The 21,525-nt window shown below is 41.0% G+C and overlaps 1 protein-coding gene and 1 long non-coding RNA gene across 4 annotated transcripts in view; one reads left to right on the top strand and one right to left on the bottom strand.

The window, feature by feature from the left end:
- Positions 1-21,525, bottom strand: part of unc5db (unc-5 netrin receptor Db) — a 174,843-nt gene that overhangs the window by 89,419 nt on the left and 63,899 nt on the right. For all 3 annotated transcript variants that reach the window (XM_049764214.2, XM_049764213.2, XM_049764215.2), the window contains exon 2: positions 6,182-6,397. In XM_049764214.2, the coding sequence (XP_049620171.1) occupies positions 6,182-6,397 (216 nt within the window). The remainder of the gene's footprint in view (positions 1-6,181; positions 6,398-21,525) is intronic.
- Positions 8,008-12,812, top strand: LOC125965781 (uncharacterized). The gene is made up of 3 exons (XR_007479968.2): positions 8,008-11,010; positions 11,207-11,280; positions 11,400-12,812. It is a non-coding gene; the product is annotated as an uncharacterized lncRNA (long non-coding RNA).

Raw genomic sequence — 21,525 nt, 5'->3', positions numbered from 1 at the left:
ATAAGCAATAATATTATCAATCCATCCGTGCACTTTAAATCCATTAAATCCACCGATCAAATTCCTCGTCCTTTGTCAGCATCGCCGCGCGTGCGCCCTGACGTCAGCCTCGTCTTTATTCCACAGATCTAGTATATAACTATATTGTAGCGTTAACAAAGTACAAGGATAGACGTGGGTTTGGTAAACGGCTCTTTATTAAACAAAACAAACTTCCAAGCGTGTGGCGGCGTGGACTTCCAGACACGAGAGCTCCATGGCATAGGACCGGGCATGCGTAATGGCCATGTCCGAGCCCCATGCACCGTTCGCGGACAGCCACTCGACCGAGCGCCGGCCCCCGACTCAGTAGAGTAGGACCGGCCGTGCGTAAAAGCCATAATAGTTTTTCAAACCTTCTATGTCACTCCAAATCCTTAATTCCTTCAAACTCTTTGTCCTCAGTGTCACTCAGAAATGATCACCGCTAATGATGCCGGCAGTCCTTACGTGGGTACGTTTCTCCTTTATGTAAACAACCGCCGCGCCGCGCCGCGCCGCGCCACTGACGTCACTTGAAATAGTAATCCCTTGGTACATCACGGTTCTCCAAACTTTCTTTCTGCTGCTCGATTACTGTTTTCAGCTGTATATTTTACAACTTAAAATTAGTAACCTGCAAAATATGAGTTTCTTTTTGGTGCCATTTTTCTTAAGCCCACCCAGTTGATGAGTCACGGCTAACGGTGAAATTTAGAGCGCCCTCATCCAGTTTCACTCGAAAATATAATTTTTTTTCAGATGTAGATTTTTGTTTTATTTATTTGGTTGTTTTATCAAAGTCAAAGTCTGCTTCATCGTCAATTTTTTTTCATATACCAAGACACACAAAGAGATTGAAATTACGTTCCCACTATCCCTCGGTGAGATAGTACACACATGCATACAAGCCAGGGCTGTGGACTCGGTCGGATTTTTGCACCTAGTCCGAGTCCGAGTCCGGCCTCTTGACCACCGAGTCCGAGTCCGGCTGTCCATTTTTTTCTGTTCATTCATGTGACTGCTTAGTCTTTATTCAAGGCTAATTTAGATCAAAATCTACCAGAACGAACGCAACTGCTTTCACACTGGCTGGTTCGGCTTATATAGGATCCCTTGCTGAGAGTGCGGACGTAAAAGTGAGGCCACGTTCCAATCGGACGTCGGATCGATAACATTTTCCCTGCCCTACCGGAGTTGTGCTAGTTCATAACGTAGATCACTCATGGCGTAGTCATAAATGTACGGTTGACAATTTAACCAATAGAAGTGGATACATTGGAACATAACCTACACTCTAATATATTATTTGACATGGTATTAAATGCGTGGCTTTACAAAAATAGTAATTGAAGCCCGCCCTTAGCCCTGAGTGCCATTGGCATGAGGCAAAATTCTTGAAAACACACACTCTCGCCCAATTAAATACCCATTCTGAAACACAGGACATGTATAAGATAATATTTTTTAATCATTAATTACGCCATTATAGCTCAGACATTTATCTAAACACAAATAATTAGTGACGACCCCACAACTATCGAAACACATCAATGATATAAGCTGGGTGACATAATCGTCCTTGACATTGGTATATAATGTAAACATTAGCCTAAGTGCAACTCAACGTGGCCGCATTGATCATAAGCAGGGCTGTGGACAGTATTCCTACGCGCATTCTCAGCAGCATGATGAAAATAAAATTGAACGTATTTTTTTTTTTTTATTATCGGACTCGGTGGACTCGGTCAAAATCAGCACCGAGTCCGAGTCCGGCAAAAATGACTGAGTCCGACCGAGTCCGAGTCCCCGAGTCCGAGTCCACAGCCCTGATACAAGCAACACAAAAAACCCAAGAAGGCACAAACAATGAATAAATAAGAGTGTTGAATAAATGATAAATAAACAAATAATAATAAATAATAATAATAAATATAAGAGGAGCAAAAATGGAGCAAGTGTACATACAGCAGACAGTGGACTTGGATGTGGTGCTTTAAAGTGTTAATTGCTTTATTTGATGTTTTCCCTATTTTTTATGTTTTGAATATGTTCAAGATAAAGATATAAAAGCATGTGAAGTGATCAACTATACTAAAAATAACATGGGAAGTAGTCAACTATACTTGTAAGTAAGTGATGTCTTAATGATCAAGTAAAAAGTTGTGAAAAAAAAACATATATAAGTCGCTCCTGAGTATAAGTCGCCCCCCCACCCAAACTATGGAAAAAAACACAACTTATAGTCCGGAAATTACGGTATATTACAATACATTCAGATAATTCTTTGGACTCCATCATGATATTGTAATATGAATAATGAGGTCTTGATTTAAGACCATAAAGTATTATGATTATCATTTCTGTTTTCTGCATATCTTTTTTTATCTTTTCTCACCATTGTCACACAGCTATTTAAGGCTTGCGAAGTATACGTCAGTTCCATTTCAGATGGAAAATCCATTGCTTAATGCTACATACGTAGGATACCATACATTTTTTTTTTATTATTCACACATTCGACCTCATGCGGATTGTCTTGTCAGCTTGATTGTAGCCCAACGTTTAGTGAAATTCGTGCTGAATGACTCATTGTATGATCACATCACTGACCAATCTTTTGATCAGCAGTCATTCTTTCAGTGTTGTTTTGATTATAGATGTGGATAGAAGACTATATCAGTGTACTTGCTGGATCGCACAGTAGTAGGAACTCAAGGACATTCAGCTTTATCAGTAGTTGATGAGTCATCAGGGTAGTTGGTAAATAAGAGATCTTATCAGATGTTCATGGTGGCATTGAGGGCCTATGTTCAAATCAATAACATTCCAATTCTTTGCTGATCCCCAACTCTGATTAGCCGGACAAATCCAATACACAATGTTGCTGACTGTTACTAAGTTAGGACAAAGCGTTTCAGTTTAGAACAAGCTTATCTTTTGTCTTTGGTCTTGTGTTTATTACTGATATAAGCCGGGCCGATGCCACGCACATATAAGAACATCCTCTGGCTGCTTAAATTGTTAGTCCACTTTGGTCTGATGATAACAAGGAGATCTCTAACAACATCATTGTGCCACATACACCTTTTTTTCTCGAGAGAGACAGGTAAAGTGCTTTATCATTTTTCATCTTGAGTGTATATCATGATTGAGAATGGCAAGGATAATGAAATAGATTAGGGAAAGGGAGATAATGAATGCACAAGAGGCATACACTTTTCTTTTCAGAATCATTTGCAATCAGCAGGGTAGATGAAATGCCATAGCCAACTGCATGAGCATAAGAAAAAATAATGAACATACAGTTGATACAATTGTACACCACAGTAGAATACACACTACCGCAATAATAAACCTATTTTTAAATGAATCTGATGATCATAAAGCACATTATCACCAGTCGTATTGTCTGGTAATCAACAAAGTTAATTTCGAACCTTGTACACAACCACAAGTTATCACATATTTAGCAACAGGCTATTTTTCAATTTAATGGCATTCCAGTAGCTGTGACCTTTACACACACACACAAAAAGGCCAATTGAGTGATTAACAAACAAACTAAGTTTTGTCTTGTGCGTCTTGACCTGAATTAATTGATCGTCGATAATTTTGCCTGGGACCAAGTGACCCACCGACCAGTACCGGTCCGCGGCCCGGTGGTTTTAACCAAAATTGTTTTTAACCCAGCATTTTATGGGAGTAGTAAGATATTTGCTCATTGTGAGAAATGACCAGTCTTTACTTTACTTTACTGAATAGTAATTATCAATAATAACATACAGTACTTAAATGTAATTTGAGCAAATGGGTTATTTCGGCAATATGTTTCAAACTGGAAGCCATTCGTATTAATTAGTACCAAAGAAATAGCTCATAGTTTCAAAATGGTTGATTTCACGCTCACGCCTGCCCGCCAATCATCCGGTAACCTCGCCTGTCACACGCTCACTGCCACACCCCGCCAATCAGTCAAATCACCCACACACTCCTTTGTCAGTCTGTCTCGTGAAGCTACCTGAATGCTCACTGTGCTCTACCAGTCTGAGTCCCGTTCGCTGACCCGTCTCGTCTTGCCTGCCGCCTCCCCTGACTATCTACCTGTTATAGACCACGCTCTGCTGGCCGCCTGCCCTGACCATCTGCCCGTTATTGACCACGCTCTGCTCGCCGCCTGTCGTTACTCTTTGTTTGTCCCCAACTATGATCGCTCCAAGCACCCCGGCCTGCCACGCGCTTGCGCCGCTGCTCTCTTTGCCAGGTCAGCTCCCCGACTTCCCAGCGCACCGAGCGTTCCTCCACCCCACCGCTCCGCCCTATCACCGGCCACGCCAAGCATCCACCCGCTCCTGCTCGAGATCCAGCCCTCCACTTCCCCTTTCCTTGCTATTAATAAAGTCGGTGTCATTCTGGGCTTGGCTGTCCTACCCTGTTCGTTGCAGTTGAAGATCTTTGCTTAATTTAACATGCATGTTTTGCAAAGCGGGAAAAAGCCAATTCCCCCAACACCTACACAAAGGCAGAAAAATTTGCAAACGCCACGTTGTCCTTGTTTCAAACCCAGGAGCTTTTTACGATGAGGTAGATGTACTAACATAACACAATTATTTTTAAACAACACAATTTTCTTTTATTTATTTTTAAACCAAAATGCAACCAATCCAACAGCTAATCGCTTACACATTGAAGACAGTGTATTACGACTCTCACCCTTCTTACTTTGTGTCGTATATAGCTAGCTCATATTCCTAAATTAAATACATTCCTTAACTTGTTTCTCCGAAATACAAAAAAGCCAGCGTGTGAGATGCACATTCTACCACGATCGAGCTTACAACAATTTCACACCACGGTGATCACAGTAGAAGAAACCTCCAGACACAATTAAAGCTGCTTTCCTGTGGAGGGAACATCGTGAATATAAGACAGACTGCTTCCTCACTGTTCTTAATGACAGGGTATTCTTAGCTGAGGGTGTTTATTAATTGCAAATCCCATCAGGGGGCCTCAGTCAGTTCTTTCAGAAAAACTGATTTCAATTCATATTATATATATATTGTCAGGTGTTTTACTTCTTCCCACTTTTGAAGGGTTGTACCAAACTGAATTTGAACTGGATTCCACTCAATAACCAGACTGTTGTTTCATTGTTTCCATTTATTTTCTTCTTGATTTTATTCCGACTTGTCAATCATTTGTTGTAAGGGTGTACTTAGTTGTACTTAACAGATTGCAAGTTAAGTGAAAAACCTCAAAGACAAAAACAAATTCCAACAGTTATCATTTTGCACATTAATTGTAAAATCAGATACACAGAAAATACTTATGGAAAATTTTGACTTTAAACACTAATAGAAAAACAGACTTTTAAATGCCTTCATGTAAATTCACCAAATATCAAAATATAATTTAACCATATGATGAATTTAAGATCGTAAATCCAATGGATGTAAATATCAAACACCCAACCAACCAGTGAATCTTAGGATCTTTTTTAACCATATATTTTTACAAACACCTTTTCTATAACATTACGTTTCAGCAGTAAATACTTTCAATACATTACAATCATGTGACAAATACAAGAAAAAGATGCGTGTTTTTAATTGTCTGTTAATTGTCCATCTCCACTTTATGATTGCGCACAAAGTGTCCATGTATCAAACGCGCATTCTCTCCCCCCCCCGGCTGTGAGCTTATCGGCTTTCTGTTTGGATCTTTTGTTTCTTTTAGGTACTTTTCTGTATTTGCTCTGTATTCCTGTGCTGCTGGAGGTGATGTTTTTGCCCATCAGGTCTTTCCTTCTGGCGTCCTTGATTACATTCAGGTGGGTAGCGCGCACACGCCCTGATCGTCTCGTTTGACGCAGGTGAGTCAGCTGCCGTTCACCGCGACACACACATACAATGCTTTGTGCCATTCGCACATCATGGCAAAAAGCATTGCCATATGTGTCACAAGTTTGGTAAAGCTTGTATTCAACTAAAACCATTTTCATGATGTGCAGTTATGTTTTTAATAGTTAGTTACAGGTTAGTATGCTATTTGAGTTGTGAGAGACTTTTGTTGCGGAAATTGTTTTCCATTTCTATTGTGCAGCTAACGTTATTCCAGTCAGTGGAATGATCGTTCGCAATAAGGTCACGCAGCTTAATCTTACCCGTGTTGAGGTCTTTGTACTCGTGCGAGAAGTGCTCATTCTGGTGAACCCATTCTCCATTGCATTTAAAGAAGATCTGCAAGGCAGGTGTGGCTCGACAGCGCAGTTTAATAGGATTGCTCTTGACTATGTAGGCGTCCTCTGGCTCCTGAATGAAGTGCGGCAGAGTACCCTGCACTGAGGGTTGGGCGCCTGACTGAGCATCCCCTGTAGCACCTGAAAGTAAAGATCTCAATTATTAAACTGATCTGCTTCAGGTTATAGACACAAACGCCACACTGAAAACAATAGCTTTTATATAACCAACTCTCATGCAGTGTTGAACAGTAGCGGTGCTACAAGTGGCGGTGTTACTAGTTACATATAATTTCGCTGCATGGCCATAACATTGTTTTATACAGGTAGTCGTTTTCAGCTAGTTATGCTACTTTTGTGATCATCGTGGCCTACAGCAATGTGGTAGCGTCTACATAAGCAACATTTCCCCAGACAGTTTTAAACATTCATGTCACAACCTATTTGCCTTTCATAGTGTACAAAAACATGCCTGTGAATGGAAAGTGCGTAGCTGGAGTCAATGGTAGCAGCATCATTGGAGCTCAGCACTGCCACCTGCTGGCAGCAGTGCAGTACTTACTGGGCATCACTGTGCACTTTCAATCACTTTTCTGGCCGATCAGAAAGCGGTTACAGAAGAAGCTACAGTATATAGGTAACATTAGGTCGGTGAATGTTTGTCTGAAGAGGCATTAAGTAACCGAACAACAGGACGTTTGTGATCTTGCAACAGCTGAGCTCTTTCTCAGCAATGTACCCCGACCACATCAAGACAGCTCCAGCTGAGCTGGTATAAACAACCTTGGAAGTGATTATGTCTCACCGCGGAATCCAATTGTGACCCTTGAAATCAAATTGACCTCTTCACCATCTCTCAGTCAATGTTGTCCTTGAGAGCTAGCACAGCTAAAACAAGGTGACAGGATGATTAACAGTGCACAACGAGACCAGTTTAGAAGGAGTAACTCTGGTTGCCAACTTACGAGTATAACAGATAGACTGATCGAACACTTTTCAGCTGGTATGATGTTGGTAAAGTAGACTGTAAACTGGTGATTAATCTAATCTCCGATCCTGATTATTTGAACCAAGTGTGTTGCAGCAGGGAGACATGTTAGACTTGCAGGAAACTGGCCCCTGAAGACCAGGATTGAAGAACCCCATGTTCTGAGCTCTCCCATGCATTTTTGGGCTCTTCTCAAAGACAGTTCCAGAGAGGTTTGGAGGATTATTTTGCATCCACCCATTGATTATAATACGCATCTGTGCTGGTAAGCTCTTTGTAAAAAATTCTTCAGCATTGTTGAAATTAGATGAGCTGAGTAGTACATATTCACATTGAACCTTTATGTAGAGATTTCTCAGGACTTCTGTTTCATTAAGTGCTTGTAATGGAGTTGTAATAAAATAGCTCAAGTCTGAGACGATTGTCCCATGATTATCATTACACTGAATTCCTTTCCTGACAAAATCAACTAATTATTATTATTATTATTATTATTATTATTATTATTATTACTGCATTTTCTGGACTATAAGTCGCAGTATTTTCATAGTTTGGCTGGGGGTGCGACTTATACTCAGGAGCGACTTATATGTGAAATTATTAACACATTAATACTTGATCATTTACACATTGTGCTCGAACAAGACGATCGCGATAACATGACGTGCGCAACATGTGATGTGCGACGGTAGCGTGTCGCATCGATGGAGTGTCTATTGAGGCACCCCGCTGTTAGAGGTAGATCAAAACAGCCGCTGTTAGTGTTAAGAACACCAGTGAGATGCAGGTATTGCATACTACATAAGGAAAATATGCATATTATCGCCCATTTCAGTGCCCCTTGGCGATCGGACAAAAAGTGTTCTCTATTAATCGCCCACCCCCCCGTTGGACATAAACTTTCTCTAATTATCGCCCTGGGCGATAATTTGAATAAATACGGTATTTACAGTATTGTGCCTTGTTATAAAAAGTAGTTATGTGTATAGCGGGGGCGATCAGCCTGTGGCATTTCTGCCGTGTTAGCACATTTTCCTTTGATGGTAGTTATCAATGGTGTCTGTCACATCTGTCTTGGCCATAGATTTTCCATGGGGTTTAGGTCTGGTGAGCTTACTGGTCACAAAACCCGTACTCATCTAAAAACCGTGACATGTTGTGACAAAATGTGACAGTTTGGGCAGTGTCGGGGAGGTGAAAAGCCATGCTGATACACAAAATCAGCATCTCCATTAGAATGGTCTAAAATTTTGTGGACAGTTTAAGTGGATTTCAAAGAACTCAATGTATGGACCGAGACCTGCGGACGACATGGCACGCAAAACCATCACTGTCTTTGAAAACATAGACATTTCCGTAGTTCTTTGATTTGGAATGCTTCCACATTGCACATGGAGTTGTGTATGAAATACACCATATAAATGAATAAATATCCAGCCAGGATGTCCAGTTTTCCACTCACAACTCTCGTAATATATTATTTCATCAAGAAAATGAAACTTTGTTAGATTTTTAATTTCATCAAGTTGTTTTTAAATAACTAACTACTCAACGCCTTTTTCTGCTCTGTGATATGGACATCGCCGACCCCCCGCTCCATATCTGGGTGTGATATCAGCAAAGGAAATTGACACAACTTGTACAATCAAAGTCACTGAACGTACGTCACATATAATGTATAAAAATGCATTCAAATTTATGTGGACATCTCTTCTTATGCATGTCTACTTCAACTTAATATGAATATTACAATGATAAGCCTTCATAGGCGCTCACAATTAGGGAATGAAGAAATTAGAGAATGGAGTGTTTCTGCTTTTTATCTCTCATGCAGGCTTGTTCTTTGATAACAATAAGTGAGACTTATGTAAGACCCTTCAAGATCCTCAGGGAGCCTCTTGTGTCGAAAAAAGAAGAAAAAAAGCCAAGAAAAAAACATGTCCATCACCTTGGTAGCTGAGTCGAGGTACTGCAACTCTGCACAGCAGCACCATGACTTCATCTACAGAGCGAGGCAGCCACGGATTCTTGTTCAAGTGTGCCAGTTCCTTGCAAACGTCAAATGTGCGCTGCAAATTACACTCAACTTGCTTGTCCCATCCTAGTTTATGCAAGTCGGTTTCACCTGTCAGTTCATAGGTTTTCTCATGTTCTCATCCTTGGGTAATTTATGCAGGCTAAAACCTTCTTGCGGCATGTTGCAACATTCAGCCACACAGCATCTGTTAGGGGTATTTAAATGAATGTTCAAAATGCATCCAAAAACAACAGTACAAAAACAAACAAGCCATGAAACAAATGGACAAAGCTACTCTTCTCCCTTCACTGACGTCATCTGCCTGATGTGTTAATCAAGCATTTTTTACCCAATTTTTGGGCGTCCCGAGATCGCTTGAAAAAAACCATACTAATTTAGAAATGTGTGAGTTTCCAGACCTATTACTTAAAGTGTCAATGTTCAGCCGAATCCTTCCAATATACAGTAATCCCTGGTTTATCACGGATAATTGATTCCAAGACTTCGCAATAGGCGAAAATCCACGAAGTAGTCACCCTCTAATTTTTAACATATGTACATTTTTTGTGTATCAGTAAGTGTATATGAAACCATATAAGTGCATATGTTATCATTAGAACATTAAAGAATTGTTTCAAACATGTAAATAAAATATTAATAGTATAAATAACACAGAAAATAATGTATACAAACATAAATATACTTAAATATGATACGTGTGTGTAACATAGTTATTTATGTAACTAAAGTGTACATACTGTAAATATGTTTTTAGAACTCTTATTATTCTAACAACTTTCCTTTTATAACAAGGTACAAGTGTTCATACTGTGAATATGTTTTTAGAAGTCTTATTATAATAACTTTTTTATTACAAGGTACAAGTGTACATACTCTAAATATGTTTTTAGAACTCTTTTTTGAATTTGTTTTTTTTTACCCCCGCAATTGTGTAAGCACTCCCTGCCTTTTGCTGGCGTGCGGGCAACTTTCGTGCCATAATTCCTCAAATTTTTTGTTTTTTTTTGAATTTATGAAAAATCCACGATGTACTGATGAACTAAATGAAGTAGCGAGTGATGACTGTACCCCAAAATTAGTGAATGGGTTTTTGATCGACAATCCTCTGTGGCTTGTGCATCTTTTTCATTCCATTTAACTTGTTATCAATGTGACTGGATACTGTATTCTGTGAAGACCCATCTTCTGGGCCATCAAATTTTGTGGTTGCCTCCCTTGTAAAGGGTGTCACTGACAATTGGGGACAAATCATCACTCATCCCCGTAATTCATCATTTAAAGATCATTTAAAGATGTCAGAAAGACCTTGCAGATGATTTTCAAGTTAATCAGCTGTAGCCGAGCAAGCCACATCTACTAAAAGGTGGGACTGGAACACACGCCCTTCACTGGGGCTGAGCCTTTCTCCAAAAGGAATTGTCGAATAAAATTATTTGCTGTGACGTATGCTTTGTGTGCAGCAACGCTCCTCGGTGGCAGAAGTCTATTCTGAGTCATAGAATACAGTAAGAGACGATAGTTTAGTTTGTTAACATCATTCAGCAAGCAGACACACAGATTCAGTAAAACCCTAGCTGTTGGTGAAACTGGAAGCATTTTTTTTCAAAAGGCGTTGTTCGTTTTACTGTTTGCTCAGGTTTGCCCTGCCTTGGAAATGCGCTTGATGAGACTACCCACCAGACTCAATCGCTGGTACAGGATCCTCAGACTAAATTAGCTGATAGGAATGTGAGTATTTGATTTGATTTGACTTTATTAATTCATGCTTGCGGTGGAGCCAAAAAAAGGCCCTTAGCTTACGATATTTAAAATGTTTTCACAATAATATAATTTCATGAGATACAGACTTTGGGGCTTTGATTTCCTGTAATTCATAATAATTATAATGCACAGATTTAACAAGCCCATGCCACACTCCTTACAGACGCTAACCTCCCACACAGTCCATTTTCATTGGCCTTTTGGGTGGAGTTTTCAAACGACTTAACCAAGAACTAGGTAAGTCCCTCTGCTGCATGTCTGCCAATAATTAGCGCGGGCGGGCCCAACAACTGCCCTTGGTGGAATACGCGCACAACATGCTCCTGAGCTCTGCCATGGGCTTGTCCCCGTTCCAGTGTGTTTGGATACCAACCACCACTGTTTGACCATCAGGAGCGAAGTACCGCCTGCTCTTCAGCGCTGCTGTGCGTTCGCCAGTGCCACCGGGCGAGGGCCAGAGTCCAGGCCCGCCTCCTCCGGACTGTCGACGAATATGCCTGCTAAGCCAATAAGTACCGAACGCCGGCCCCGATGTATCAGGTGGGCCAGTGTGTGTGGCTTTTGGCGCGGGATCTCCCTCTCCGGGTGGAGTCCCACAAACTGGCGTCTTGTTTTGTGGGACCGTTTACCATACGCAAGGTAAAGCTCTTCTGCCGTCAGTCTCCCAGGCTCATAGCCACGCCCACTCATCAAGACAAACACCTGCCACGACCAGTTAGCCAGCCACTATTTTAACACTGCACTAAATCAGTCATTGTTAGCACCTCATGCTCCCCGTGCTTTGTGCCTCGTTCCTCGCCTGATGCCTCGTTCCTTGCCTTGTGCCTAGCTTTGTCCTAGTTGCCAACCCGTCTTCCACCTTGTGACCGACTAGACCTGCTTGCCACCTGTCCCAACCAACTGCCCGTTATCGACTACGCCCGCTCGCCACCAACTACCCGACCACGTCCTCATCTAGCCCCTTGTACCACGCTGTGCCAAGTTCTCCACATTCTCCTTCCCAGGAAAGTAGGAATAAACACAGTGTTGTCACTTGGTCGTCCTGCTTGCTCTTTCCCCTGACGACAGAATTGAACACTTGAAATATTTACAAATATGTTGTATCAACATGGAAGATACAGCATTTGTTCCACGTTTTAACTGACCCACTGAACTCAATAATCTTTTCCACAGTATTCAAATCCATTGAGATGCACCTCATCAAGCTTACCACGATATTGAGTCAATGCAATCGTCTGACAAACGCCTGAATTTTGATCGTTTTTTCTGATAGACCTTTTATCCATGTTTTTTTTTTAAATGAATTTATAGCTGATTTCAGAACTGTCTGAATTATGCACTTAATGGAATTGAATGCATGTCAGTGATGAAAGTACTATGATGTCAATTTTGCAAAACGTTGACAATGCCATAAAATGGTATGTACCCGGGCAAAGTGAAAAAGAGTTTTTCCCTGCGGGGAGGCAGTCTTTCTGTATCCATCCATCACCACATGTGGTGTCTCCCTGTGATAGAAAATATCAAAAGCTCTTTGCTACACAATGGGCTTGTCCTGACTGACTTCAATCTCTTTGTTATATGAAATATAAAGCATTTATATCAAAATTGTCAGTTGTATGGTGTTATTGCATTCAATGACAATTGCATTGTGACAACGTAAACTCAAGTTTTCAGTCACTTAAATGTCATACAGAGGCTGAGATTAACCGGAGTCAGATTCCCTGTTTGGCATGCACGAACTTGGTCAATAAAGCTGATTCTGTTTCTGATTAATGGTGACACCATGCCGTAGGTTCTCTTCTCTCATATAGAGAAACACTTGGATTTGTGTTGGATTTGACACTACATTTGTTGAGAGAGGTAAAAAATTAAATACACAAATAACATGCTGCTCTCTGTCAACACAATACATAGGGGAATTTCAAGAGCAAACTCTCTATAGCATCTAGGGTTGCCAATTGCACTGCTCTATAGTGCACTATATCATTATGCCCATATTGCTACATATTTGTAAAGTATTTTGTATTTCATGTTGCATGATTGTATCGCAATGAAATTCTAGTTAATGAACTTCTTCACTGACAATCAAGCGAATTCTAATTCTGGTAAAAAAAAAAAAAAATCCTTCCAAATGAGTCATCCTTTACATAAAGTAACATGTAGAATAAAAACACATATGACAACATACAAATGATAACATACAAATCATAAATGTATAAAATGTTTCGATCCCTTGTATAGACTTCAGCAAGTTGGGCACATTTTAGACAAATGTTGTGCATTTGAGAGGAGATTCCACATGTGCATCAAATGGTTAATACGATCTTTAAAATTGGTCAATTAATGAAGAATTTTTCCATTACATTTTTATTTGCACCTTTACTTTCATGTCCAATTTTTCACATGTTCCCTGTGCCACTGCCTTTGAATTAATGATTCTAAAGTGAGGATACTACTGCTGGAAGTGAAGCCTGCAAGTTGTCTATTATTTAGTAGTATCTGTCATGGTCACAGAGCTCCAGATAAAAAAAGATCCATGAGATAAAACTAGAACTGATTTGAGGTCAACTCACAACAATAAATCTGACGTATCATAAATGAAACAATGAAAACAGCAGAAGATTGGACTTAAGTACTGATGACGTTAGTTCTGTTTAAAAAAAGTAGATGATGATTAAAATTCTTGTGATGAAATTATTATTTGTAATTACTTAATGGTCGTAGGTGCAATATGGTGACTGTAAATTGCCTGAGTGAAATTATACAGCATTCTACAGCACTATCACTCAAAATTACAAATATTTTAAATCATTCTATGAGGATTGCATCAGATGAGGAGAAAATGATTACATTGAATACACAGTATAGCATTTAGTATCTACAAAATGCTTTTAAATAAAAGTGAATTTGTTCCACAGGAGATGAATGCGGTGATGAATTTTAAGCGTTAGTGCTATTGTTGATAACGGCATGGAAACTCCCTCCCCCAGTGTTTCTATCGTGCAATCAGCTATAATTGCCTTCATGATGAATAAAAAAGCAGGTGTGACACTGCCAAGCCCGCGGTGCACATGCTGCCCTTTTCTCCACACTGAACAACAACTAATGATGCACCATGTCCTGTCACATTCAAAGGTAGAGGATAATTGGAACAAGGTGGCAATGTACGCTCCATAAACCTGCAATGTCCCGTCGGCTGCTGGATACTCATAAATATCATTGTTAATGAAGGAAGTGATTGTGACGCCAATAACTCACTTATTTCCTCATTACACTGATTAATTTTAACACTGGCTCTAAAATGCTCCCTCACCCTATCAACCGCCAGTCCCAGGTTTCCACCTGACTTAACACGGGTGGGGTGTGCAGTGGACCTGCAGCTGATGAATGCACCGTGTTTAAATCTGCATACAGGGACACAGGCGACATGGCAAGTGGCTGACAAAGCCGGGGAGTCAGGGGACCATGTAGGAACAAAACTGATTCAAATCAACACTCATTTATCATGCCAGGTCAACACGGACTGAGCTGGTACTTGCTTGAGTGATAGAGTGTGCACTCAGAGCATTTAAAAACTATCTCTGGACATTCATGTGCCAGCCAAACACACCAAAGACTTAAAACAATGACAGTGATTGGATGTTGCATAGAGAAACAGTTGATATGGAAAAGGTTTTATGCTTTTTTGTGCCCAGGTGAAAATGTTTGTGATTATTCCGGGTTGACATTGTAGTGGTTCACCCTCTCAAACATGTGTTAAAGGTGACAAAAGTTTTTTTTTTTTTTTAAAAATCATAATATAATGAAGGATCAATAATCGGAAAATAGTGCATCTACCTTTAATTAGGTCATTATGCCAACTCAAAATCTTCCACCTATCCAGCAACCCATCCACACTAGAAAGACGATACCCACGCAAGTAGGTAAACCAGCAAACATTTTAAACTTTCCTCGTCCCCCCCCCCCCCCGATATTGAGCATGTAATTTTGATTACAGAAGATAATATGCAATTGGTAGACCATTATTTACAGCAGATCCTCAGTGTCTTAATGTCTGTAATGTGTTTTCATCAAAATACCCCGAGTGAACATTTATAATATACTTTACACACCTAATTTCTTGTCGTACTGAAATTTTACCCAGTCTCATCCAAGTGAGCTAACCCTTATATCCCCACCCCGTGTACTGCTGGGCCAACGTCAAGTCCTGCTCTCATTAACATGACAATAGGGGTCAGGGCTTGACCTTTCTGATTATAAGCATTTCATCTCACCAACAGGAGTTCTCTGCAGCTGTCTGTTTACTTCTACTTATGAAAGCCAAACCCAAAGAACAAAAGAATCCTTCTTATCTTTAGAGGAAAGAACTAATACTGGTAGCTCATGCTAATCTGTTCTTACAACAAAAGTCAATGTAGCCCTAAATACGTATCTTTTCGTGCCTAGTTAAAAGCCAACCCTAGCTACTTTCACCATATGCCACAGGTGTCAAACTCAAGGTCCAGGGGCCAGATACAACCCGCCACATCATTTTATGTGACCCGCGAAGACAAATTGTGCATCAAATTCATGTGTCATTACTAGAATTGCAAATTGTCGTCACTTTTAATATATATTTTTTAAATATTTGACGAGTTTTTACTCGTCTGATTTGAAAACAAGTTATTTGTCAGTTTGTTTTGTAGCTTTTACTGTATATAATATGAAGTGCTCATACATTTATTTGGGTTGACAGTCATAATGGCCCTCCGAAAGAAGCTATGACTGCAATGCGGCCCGCGAAAAAAAATATTTTGATACCCCTGCCATATGCAATTGCCCACCTATTCCCCTTTTATGTATAGCATCATTAAGTATCCCAATATAAATTTGCAACCATTCTTTTTTTTTTAAACTACCGTAATTTTCGGACAATAAGTCGCGGTTTTTTTCATAGTTTGGGTGGGGGGGCGACTTATATGTGAATTTTTTCGCAAATTTTCAAAATTCAAAAATCCGTGATGTAGTGAAACCGCGATAAACGAACCGCGATGTAGCAAGTCATTTGACCTGCAAGTGACGTCAGCAGCGCGGAGGTTGTTTACATAAGGACAAAGGATTCTATCACGGGATGACGAAGATGGCGAAGGGCCCCACATTTGAAGGATTTAATGATTTGGAGTGACACAAGGTTTGAAAAACGTATTTATTTTATAGTTATTTGATGTATTTTATTTCGTGTAGCAACTTGTATATGTTTTTATCGTTACAGTTCAGTAGTTGTTGGCTCGTTGAACTCTTGTTTTGTTAAATAAAGAGCCGTTTACCAAACCCACGTGTTTCCTGGTACTTTGCTAACGCTACAATATAGTTGTATACTAGATCTGTGCGGCGCGCACGCGGCGTTGTTCACATAAAGGACGGGGAATTTGATCGATGGATTTAATGATTAGGAGTGACACAGATGGTTTGATGTTGTCATATGATAGTTATTTGAAATATACTTTACCGTATTTGCCGGTGTATTGGTCGACCTTCTTCGATCCAAAATCGACCGAAAAAAATCGACCTCGACTTATACACCGAGTCATAAAATTTAACTTCGTATTCATCGCTTCAAATGTGATGGTAACCAAGGCCGTTTCTCATGCATCTCATTGTGCGTGGGTGTGCATCCGTCAGGCTCATCAAACAGCGAGAAACTGAATCATTATAAAGCGTTCGTCGCATTAACACGCATCCTCAGCAACAATTTCAAATATTCTCACCTCAATAATGGACATCGAAAGCCAGGCAGCGACGATGACTGCTAGGGGGAAGTACTGGGTATTGAGCAAATGTGCGAGTCATCGCGCGTCAAGCAACGACAATAACTACCGGTACGTAAACATTCAATCGCCATGTCAAAATGAATGTCGTTGGCACTTAGAAAATATTCGCCAAACTTGCCCAGACTTCCAGGGGAAGAGGCCGAATTTTCACTTGTGGTGGCCGACACGGGGAACCAGCCGAGGCGGACACTTTACGGCGGGTGAGTTGTTCGCACTTTGAAAATATTTGCCAAACTTGGCCAGACTTCCAGGGGAAGAGGCCGAATTTTCACTTGTGGTGGCCGACATGGGGAACCAGCCGAGGCGGACACTTTACGGCGGTTGAGTCGTTGGCACTTAGAAAATATTCGCCAAACTTGGCCGGACTTCCAGGGGAAGAGGCCGAATTTTCACTTGTTCTGGCCGACATGGGGAACCAGCCGAGGCGGACTCTTTATGGCGCAAGAGCCGTTGGCACTTAGAAAATTTGAACCGGGCGGCGTGCGCGAGTGCGCGGCCCGCTGGAAGTCGAATGAGGCTCAGCGACTTCATCCGCGGTGCTTATAAAGTGCCGATCCGCCGGCCGGAGCTATTTTCGGCCACCTGGCGCGTGCGCACGGCCTCCCGGCTGTGCCGGGCGGCGTGTGCGAGCTCGCCGGCTGCTGGAAGTCGGATGGGGCACTGCGATCTCCTCCGCGGTGCTTATAAAGAGCCGATCCGCTCGGCGGGAGCTATTTCCAGCCACTTGGCGCGTGTGCACGGCCTCCCGGTGGTGCCGGGCGGCGTGCGCGAGCGCGCTGGCCGCTGGAAGTCGAATGGGGCTCCGCGATCTCCTCCGCGGTGCTTATAAAGTGCCGATCCGCTCGGCTTGGAGCTATTTCCGGCCTCCCGGTGGTGCCGGGCGGCGTGCGCGAGCTTGCCGGCCGCTGGAAGTCAAATGAGGCTCCGCGATCTCCTCTGCGGTGCTTATAAATAGCCGATCCGCTCGGCTGGAGCTATTTCTGGCCACTGCGCATGCGCCCGGCCTCCCGGAATTTGAACACATTTCGTCAATAAATTTCGTAAATTTCCGTCGAATTTTAGGGGGTCGACTTATACACCGAGTCGACTTCTACACCGGCAGATACGGTATATATCGTTATATGGGTCTGTGGAATAATTAGAAATGCAACTTACGAGTCCGATGTCAGCAGCGCATATGTGGCGCATACGCGGCATTGTTTACATAAAGGACGATCGATGCATTTAATGAATTGGAGTGACACAGATGGTTTGATAAATATGTTATTTATGTAATACTTATTTGAATAACTCTGAATGTTACTCAGGCCCGTTCTCAGCTCCTCGTTTGTGTATATGTCACGTTAGCATACCGTTATCGTTTAGCCTGTTGTTGCTGGTTCATGTCTGTTCTTGGTGTTGGATTTTGACAAATAAATTTGCCCCAAAAGTGCGACTTATACTTCGGTGCGACTTATATATTTTTTTTTAACTGTATTGTGCATTTTATGGCTGGTGCGACTTATACTCCGGTGCGACTTATAGTCCGAAAATTACGGTAATAACAGTAACTAACAGGTAAGCATCTGGCACTGGAATGCCTAAAAAATTCAACAGACTCCTGCTATGAGATTTAGAGCTGGCCTCAACATATCTCACCTTAAAGGAAAAAATGGACAGTGGTCAAGCTTTTGAAAATTTGAGTTGACAGCACAATACTCCTCACCTAACCAGTCATGCTACTGGCTATTACTATTTTATTGAGCTGCTCAACAGCCGTAGTCCTTTAAAACCACAAATTCATCCTCTCACATCCATAAAACCGCTGGGGATCACTCATGGATTTTTAGTGGAGCTAAAATAGGCACAGGGCAAGGATGTGGAGCATCAGCAGTATGAGTATTGGCTTTACACGATGAGCACCCTCTCAGCATTTCAGCAGGAGTCCATCTTATTTGAAAGGCAAGGAGTCAGGAGATGTCAGACTAATCCTTGACACCGAAGTAGAGAGAGCAGCTGAGCAAAAGTTCAGCAGAAGTCCCTGTACAATACCGACCGCTGAGTGAACCCAAGAATATACTAATCTACCTGAAGAAGGTCTCAATAATAATCCCAGAAACTCACACATACAATACTGATTGGTGCATTCACTAAAATCAATCCAATTTTTGTCAACTAGCTATTCTAAAACTTTCTTTGAAACCTGTCCAGTGTCATAAAGGAGAAACGTCCGACTCCATTTTTAAACCAAGTTTAAATGACCAATGATACAAACAGATATATAAGCAATTATGCAAATTATTATGGATATGAACTTGAACAAATGTAGTGGGTGACATACAGCATATAATGTAAATAAGAGCTTATAGACAATAAAACTACATATTATATTACAAGGTAGGGCACCAGGAAAAGGAAGGAAGGAAATGATTGCATTTTTGCACAATTATAATATAGGCACAGGCAGATAAATTTGTCAATAAGGATTGCAAACTCTTGGAAGTACGTCTAACAAGGAGCTTGAAGGTTTTTTTATTTTTTATTGATGATATCTATGTCAAATTTAGGTTTGAATGCACAACAGTCAAGCATCATCCAAGAACGGGTGCTGTCTGACAGTCTTCGATACTCTCAACACTAAATCTGACCCATGGACCTGGAAGGAGCCCTCATCAAACATTGTTATCACCGCAACATTAAAACCTTTGTCAAACTATCCATTAACTTCCAGGCAATGTATAAACATAAGTGCAAATGAATAATGGACAGGATTAAAACATGTGTATAAAGTCAATATGGAGATGTAATTGTTTTTGTTGGTCAAAATTAGATCATTCAGTCAAAATTAGATCATTCATTCATTCACCCTTCCATCATTCATTCATTCATTAGATTTTTTTTTTTTTTTTTTTTGGGAGGGGGGGGGGGCGTATCTGTAAGGACCTGAAAAGCCAGTCACATTTTCAAGTCTTACAAAAGGTTTCAATTGTGCAATTAAAATGTTTCATTTTCAATTGAATCAAGCAATAACTAACAGGAAACCCAGTGGTTTGAGGTTGTTTTTTTTTTTTTTGTGTGTGGCAATATTAGCCTGTTGGTGAAGGGTCTCAATTGTTTGACACACTGTTTACAAGTTCGTAACATGATATTGGCAAGCAATATTCTAACTCACCAAATCTACGCTCCAGTTAAGGCTCTTACATGGACTGTGATCAATTTTAAAAGGTTGAGAGGGATGGGAAGCAATTACATAGTGCGTATGTGTGTGTGCGGCTTGCCTCCCCAGTGATCAGAGCAGAGATCTAGGACTGTGTCAGTTATAGGTTGTTTCTGTGAGATCGTCTTGTTACAGCAGAGGCCCTAGCAGCCTTACGGACCTGATTGACAGAGACAGCCTCTGACAGATATTGACAAGCTGCCGTACTTCCCAGAAAGGGCAACCGTGAAAGGGAAATTGAGAAAGAAGAGGGAGCAAATTCTCAACTCAAGGCTACTGTATTTCTACTTTGTCTCTTGACACTATGCCTACACTTATATGATTTGAAGGTCTTTCTTTTGAATTAGCGTCTATATCAGGCATGTGCAACTGGCAGCCAGTCAGCCACACTCACACCTACGGGGTAGCATCTGCCAATTGCATATGCGGAGGCAGAGGCCATGTGAAATAGGTCCAATTCAAGGTAAATATGGATATTAATGCATTCTCATATAATAATATCAGCATACAAACTATAATATTACTGCTTTTCATTCAGAACCCCCCCCCAGGCATAATAGAGATCAAATTGGCCTTTTGGGAGCCATAGTATACATATACAGATACATAAATTTATATCTGGCCCTTGACATAATCAATAGCTATTTTCGTGCTGCATTCCAAATAATTTGGTAAATTTTCGCCGTGATAGCTGAACCGGAGTTTGTCTGTACCTTTCAGACAAAATTCATCCAAGCTTGGAATTGTTTTAACTGAGCTGGTGCAGGTTGCTTTGCGGACATAATTAAGTATTTGGCAAAAACATGACAGTGAAAAGTGCTTTCATCCCAAAGGGACAATCCAAGTCTTATACTTCACACTCCTGTCACGGCTGGTGGTTTTCTGTCTGTACCATTTCTGATACTGCATCATTCAAGGAGCAACTTCAGCTCCACATCTGTCATTCCGCCAGTCCACAAAAGACAGTGAGACTGGGGAAAAGGTTTAAAAATGCCTGATCACAGTTTAGAAAGTGAAGGTGTGAAAGACGCAAAAGTCAATCATTGCTGGTCCGTACTGTAAAGTGGTCAGTTACGTCGGTAACGCGTTTAGTCTAGATTTTCCAGGAACGACACTAATCTAATGTGTTAATTTTTCCCGTCAAGTAATACGTAAGACTACAGTTATCCATTTACTTCAACTTGACAGTGGCATTTGCTACTGAAGGCAGCTGCAGTAAACCAACTTGAGCACCTATAATGTTGAGTTAAAATTAGTGGACTATGCAAGAACTTGGGAATGCACCAAAATGGTCATTATATTTAGAAAAGGGGCATTGGATATTTGAATTAGAATGTATTTGGTTTTCATCGATATAAGCTGGAGATAAGCTCAGTCATGGTGTATCCTGTTTCTTGCCCAAAGTCAGCTGGGATAGGCGCCACCTCCCTCATGACACGAGAGAGGATAAGCAGTATAGGGAATGGAGTCTGCAAT

This window comes from Syngnathus scovelli, chromosome 3, assembly GCF_024217435.2.
Source record: "Syngnathus scovelli strain Florida chromosome 3, RoL_Ssco_1.2, whole genome shotgun sequence".
In the NCBI taxonomy this organism is placed as follows: domain Eukaryota; kingdom Metazoa; phylum Chordata; class Actinopteri; order Syngnathiformes; family Syngnathidae; genus Syngnathus; species Syngnathus scovelli.
Note: the sequence above shows the minus strand (reverse complement) of the source record. Positions and strands in the feature narration are given on the sequence as shown.